General features: G+C 31.8%; 1 protein-coding gene across 2 annotated transcripts; it reads right to left on the reverse strand.

Annotated features, from left to right (window-relative positions):
- Positions 1 to 1,918: 1,918 nt before the first annotated feature.
- LOC111424246 (uncharacterized) lies at positions 1,919 to 4,103 on the reverse strand. Of its 2 annotated transcripts, XM_023057732.2 has the most exons (5): positions 3,948 to 4,031; positions 3,235 to 3,808; positions 2,919 to 3,144; positions 2,510 to 2,856; positions 1,919 to 2,456 (listed from the first exon to the last, which is right to left on the reverse strand). In XM_023057732.2, exons 2-5 carry the CDS (start codon positions 3,606 to 3,608, stop codon positions 2,012 to 2,014), a joined length of 1,392 nt encoding a protein of 463 aa, XP_022913500.2. In that variant the 5' UTR covers positions 3,609 to 3,808; positions 3,948 to 4,031; the 3' UTR covers positions 1,919 to 2,011. The 2 variants fall into 2 exon arrangements, with proteins under 2 accessions (XP_022913500.2, XP_022913499.2); XM_023057731.2 differs by having other exon boundaries at positions 3,235 to 4,103.
- Between the last annotated feature and the right edge of the window lie 689 nt (positions 4,104 to 4,792).

A 4,792-nucleotide genomic window follows, 5' to 3' on the forward strand; every position in this document is an offset into this window, starting at 1 on the left:
GCCTCCTCCCTTAGCTCACTACACCCTCTCAGCATGTGTTCCAGCGTCTCCCAATCCTCTCCACACAACCTACACCACCTCTCCACATCATCCGCCCAGTACATATTCCCCCTCACCTCATTGCCACAGCTGAATCTGGCAACCAATCTCTTCCCTTCATCATCCCTCTCCATCAACAAATACTTTGGCAGTTCCTCTATCACTATCTCCTTATCTCCTTTCCACGAACCCATATCCCAGGAACGTGTACTCTTTCACATGCTCTATCTCTCTTCCAACACAACCCCAACCCTAAATATTTCTATCCTCTCCCACATTCCTTGGTCCACTACCACATAATCTATCACCGATGCATCCGACTTATGACCACATAACATAGGTAATTTTTGTGTTAGTTTCTTGTAACATTTTCGCGTTTTAGCGAAATTGGAATTATACTTTTAGTTGTATGCTTCGCAAAGAGAGCTTCCTAAGTTTTTCGATCTGAGAAGCGAAAATTTTCTGGTACTATTACTACCTCCGTATTGTTTGCAGATTGAAAAACTTCCGTCTTGGTTCATTGTAGCCTGGAGAATCTCTTGGTATAACTTCGTCCACTCTTCTCATATTGGAAACTTTATCTTTAATCATCACTTGAAAGTACCTATTCATCAGAAATCAAACTGTTCTTATCAAAATTCCTTCCAAAAGGCTCACTTCTATAATACTTTTCAGCAAGCCATTTTGGCAGACGGAATCGTAAGCATTTTTGATGTATAATAACCCCTCCATAGTATACTAACTTTTTTCTGGGTAAGGTCCAAAGTGCTAGTGAGATTCGTAACGTGGTGAATCCAACTGATTTTTTGGGAGTAGGCCTTTTCTTCACGATTTTACAACATATTTCTTTCTGTAATTATCGATAACTCGCTCACCGCACTGATTTGAGTCCTCATCTTCATTAGAAGCTTTCACAATTGGTTTTTCGGCTCAATTTCTTTTCTTTGCAGTATTTTTCTCTCTTCCTTCCATAAAATTCAATTTATTTTCCATTGTTAACCGGAGCACCTTTGTTTCCGTAATTGCTTTCATAAAAAAATTAAAAACCGAAACTGTTACAAGCTGCTAGATACTATCAATGGTAGACTAGATAGTGATGGCGGAAGACTTCTTACTGCTTACAGAAGACTTGATACTGTTGAGAGATAACTAGATACAGCTTGCAAAAACTAGATACTGCAATCAGAAGTCAAAATATTCCGAATGGAAGATTCCTCCTTATTACACCCTGCTGGTAGACCAACCATAGCATTAAAGTACCCAGCAATTATTTGGTATACATGAGATGTATACCCAGTAATTGCAAATAATAATACAACAACATAAATATCGTATCTTTATTCATCTTAATTATTTCAAATCTCTTTATGGATTCCAAAAAGGTTCTCCCTTATTCATACCCTCTGTATACCATAATATGATATTCAAGCCCAAACGTTTTCAACTCTATGATCTATCTCCCCCATGATAACAATCAAGAATTCTTCTCTCACTCACCCAGACACCTCAATGTCATAATTTACGTTGTATTACGTTTTGTGCAAGTTTTACAAACTCAAAGTAACAGTAACTTAAGATCCCTCGTTTAAGTTCTTTTTCCAAACCTATTTTATTACGTCTTGTTCCGTCTTTAATTGCATTTACTTCCTTGATTGATTTTCCTTCCACAATTACCTTGTGAATTTTGCATAAAATTTTAACTAAATGTCTCAAGAATAATGCAATGCGTGAACAAAATTTGTATTATTAAACCGTTGATTTAATAAATGATTTCCAAACATTTATGTTCAATTTAGATAGGAATACATAATGTTTATATTATGTTAGTAATCCAAGTGCTTTTGAAGGAGGTTTATATTTTTTTTTTAATAAACAATAGTTAGGGCAAAACTTTTTAAGGCAATTTTATTTTCTAAATTACATTAATCTTTTTACAAACAATATATTATTGTGTACTTTAATAACTTTAAACTCACTCGGGTAAAGAAACTTTTGGTTTAGAACCCGAAAATAATATGCATCTGGTATTCTCCGGATTTTGCTCAGTTTTTGGTTCAACCACATCATCACTTTGCTTTTGCTCAGACTTTTTGATTGTATGATGAACTTCAATATCTTCGGACCTCGTTTCTAACGCTTGTTTATTATCAACTTCCAATTCTCCCTGCGCTTTTGGTTCAGGTTTTTTTACGTTAATTGTATCTTTCTCGTTTTGTTCAGTTTCCGTTTTTTTCTCATCATCAATTCCTAATTTTTTTTTCAATGAAGGCCCCGAATGTTTTAAATTAAACAATTTTTTGATGGTTTCATCGATATCTTTCAGAGTAACACCAATAATAGATTTCTTTTTAACCTCATACTTTTTCAAAATATTGTGGTACATAGTAACATTTTGTTTATCATTGAGAGTTTCGCTCCTAAAATGAAAGAAAAGTAATTGTTTTTGTATTTTATGTTGGTTGAACCTCACTCTTTTTTCATCTTCTCAAGGTGATCTTGAATTTCATCCAAAGGGTTAAATGGAACGTTTTCTTTTAAAAATATGTTAAATTGAGCCGCTGCATGTAATAATGTAATAAACTCGTGATTTAAACCGTCAATGTCGTCCTGTTCTTGTTTTGCTTTGTTTGTATCTGTTTCATTTTCATTCTGATTGGTTTTCACATCAGGATCTTCATCAATTTTTACTTCTAAGGTGATTGTCGGTTCAACACCTTGCTCATAAAATTTTGATTGATGGTTATGATTACAATTTCTATCAGAAGATCCACCAAGTTTTGTTGTTGCTGGAGATTGATGGGTTCTTACTCTTGGTGGCTAAAATATTATTTTTTTATTTTTTAAAATAAAAGAAAATTTAAAAAATATATTAATCCTACTTGATTTCCTGGTAATTTTCTTCCAGGCTTCAAATTTTCTTCGGGTTTTTTATTGGTATTTGAATTATTTTTCTTAACGGCGTTAAGTTGTCTCCAGTTTTTTCTTTGAGTTGCTAAATTAGATGCGATCGTTGCTGACAATCGACGTATTATACGTTTAGCCTCGTTAATCGATAACAATCCTTTAATTTGTTGTGGAGCTAACGATTTAATATATTTTATCATTCTATAAAAAATTAATTAATTTCTATTATTTTTTAATTTTACTTTATGTTTATTTAAAAATGTTCAATAATCAAAAGTGTTTTCTTAATACCTTATAACTTCTTCCGATGATTTTTTAAAACTATCCTCAAAATTAGAAACTTGATTATCGTTAAACTTAACCTGAGCTGATTTAGCAGCAACATATCTGAACCAATCACTTTCAACACAAAAAGTATTTTGTTTATTAAAAGGAATAGGATTTCTGCTTGTTGTATCCGCCGATTTTAAAACTTCTTCTAAAGGTATTTGAGTATCTCCTGGTGTATAAAAACTCGAACGCCCATTTGAGAAAAGAAAAATTATATTTTTACGAATATTTTCATCCAGTTGACCCAAAATAGTTGTGAGGCAATACTCAAATATCACGCTTAATCTTGAATTGTTTGGTTTCAGCATTATACAGATTCCGTGTAAATATTCCATTTCTGATATAAATTCTAAGACTTTTTCGAAGTTTTTGTGGTCATTTTCAATACCTTGATTATCTCCTAATCCAGGGGTATCAATTATATTTAAAATTGAACCATCTGGTAAAGGAATACGATGGTTTTGTGCTTGTATCGTAGCAGATTTTCCAGCATAACGCCCTTCATTGCTATCTTCACCAATCACAATTCTTCTTTCTGTAAAATCATCATCCATTAATGTAAATCTTACCCCGACTGAATGTTTTAACTGGTTTATATCTGATAATTTATCGTAAGCCAGGTAATTAAAAATGGTGTTTATAAATGTTGACTTGCCAACACCGGTTTCACCCACCAAAAGAACATTATATGTTTTTTGGGATTCCATTTATCTGTACTTTTTTGTTCGTAAGTTTACAATATCACTGAAATGAACTGAAATGAAAACATTTCAAATGGAATTTTATACCATTTTTTTAAAGAAAAATAAATGATTGTGGTTTATTTGATAATGGTAAATTTATAACAAAATAGGAAATCACGCAAATAACAGTTTGTTATCGTTTATATTTTTTTATTCTAAATAAACAAAGTTATTCGAGAATTTTCCTTATTTTGAATAAATTCTTTATTATTTATGTTTTTGAAAAAAATATTTACACATCTTTATGATTACAATGAATTGAATGATTTATATTTGTTAAATAACGTCCATAATCTTGTGCCTAGGAAGCAGAGCAAATCCATATTTTCTTCATATATGATCTTATGTATTCATTTAGGCGGTTTAATTGTCTTTTCTACATAGACTTTTCCTCCAGTTTTAAATAACGTTTCTTTAGTCTTGAACTAATGGTTTTTTCTTCTTTCCTTTTCTTGTAACATCTTCATTTTTTATGCTGAGTACACATTTTCATTTGTACTTTATATTTTGTAATCATATCTTAAATATTTTTTATGTCAGAATAGAAATCCATAAATCACTATAACGTATCAGTGTACAAATATATCAAGTTCATCTGTAAGACATGTCTATAAAATTCCAACGTGATGTACAAGATAGTCCAAAAAGTATACGCTAAGCTCTAGATATCACGGAGATCCCTTCAGGCAACTTTAGCTACATTGTATATATATCCACATAAGGTCTAGATCGTACAAATATTGAACCTGATAGATGAGTTGCAATTGAAGGATTAT

The sequence above is a fragment of the Onthophagus taurus genome, chromosome 11 (assembly GCF_036711975.1).
Source record: "Onthophagus taurus isolate NC chromosome 11, IU_Otau_3.0, whole genome shotgun sequence".
Classification (NCBI taxonomy): domain Eukaryota; kingdom Metazoa; phylum Arthropoda; class Insecta; order Coleoptera; family Scarabaeidae; genus Onthophagus; species Onthophagus taurus.

Excerpts from the sequence above, each read along its gene's own strand:
- LOC111424246 (XM_023057731.2), bottom strand. The coding sequence starts at position 3,980 with ATGGAATCCCAAAAAACATATAATGTTCTTTTGGTGGGTGAAACCGGT. Across the intron at positions 3,145-3,234 it reads TCATCGGAAGAAGTTATAAG|AATGATAAAATATATTAAAT; the intron begins GTATTAAGAAAA and ends AATTTTTTATAG. Across the intron at positions 2,857-2,918 it reads GAAAATTACCAGGAAATCAA|CCACCAAGAGTAAGAACCCA; the intron begins GTAGGATTAATA and ends ATAATATTTTAG.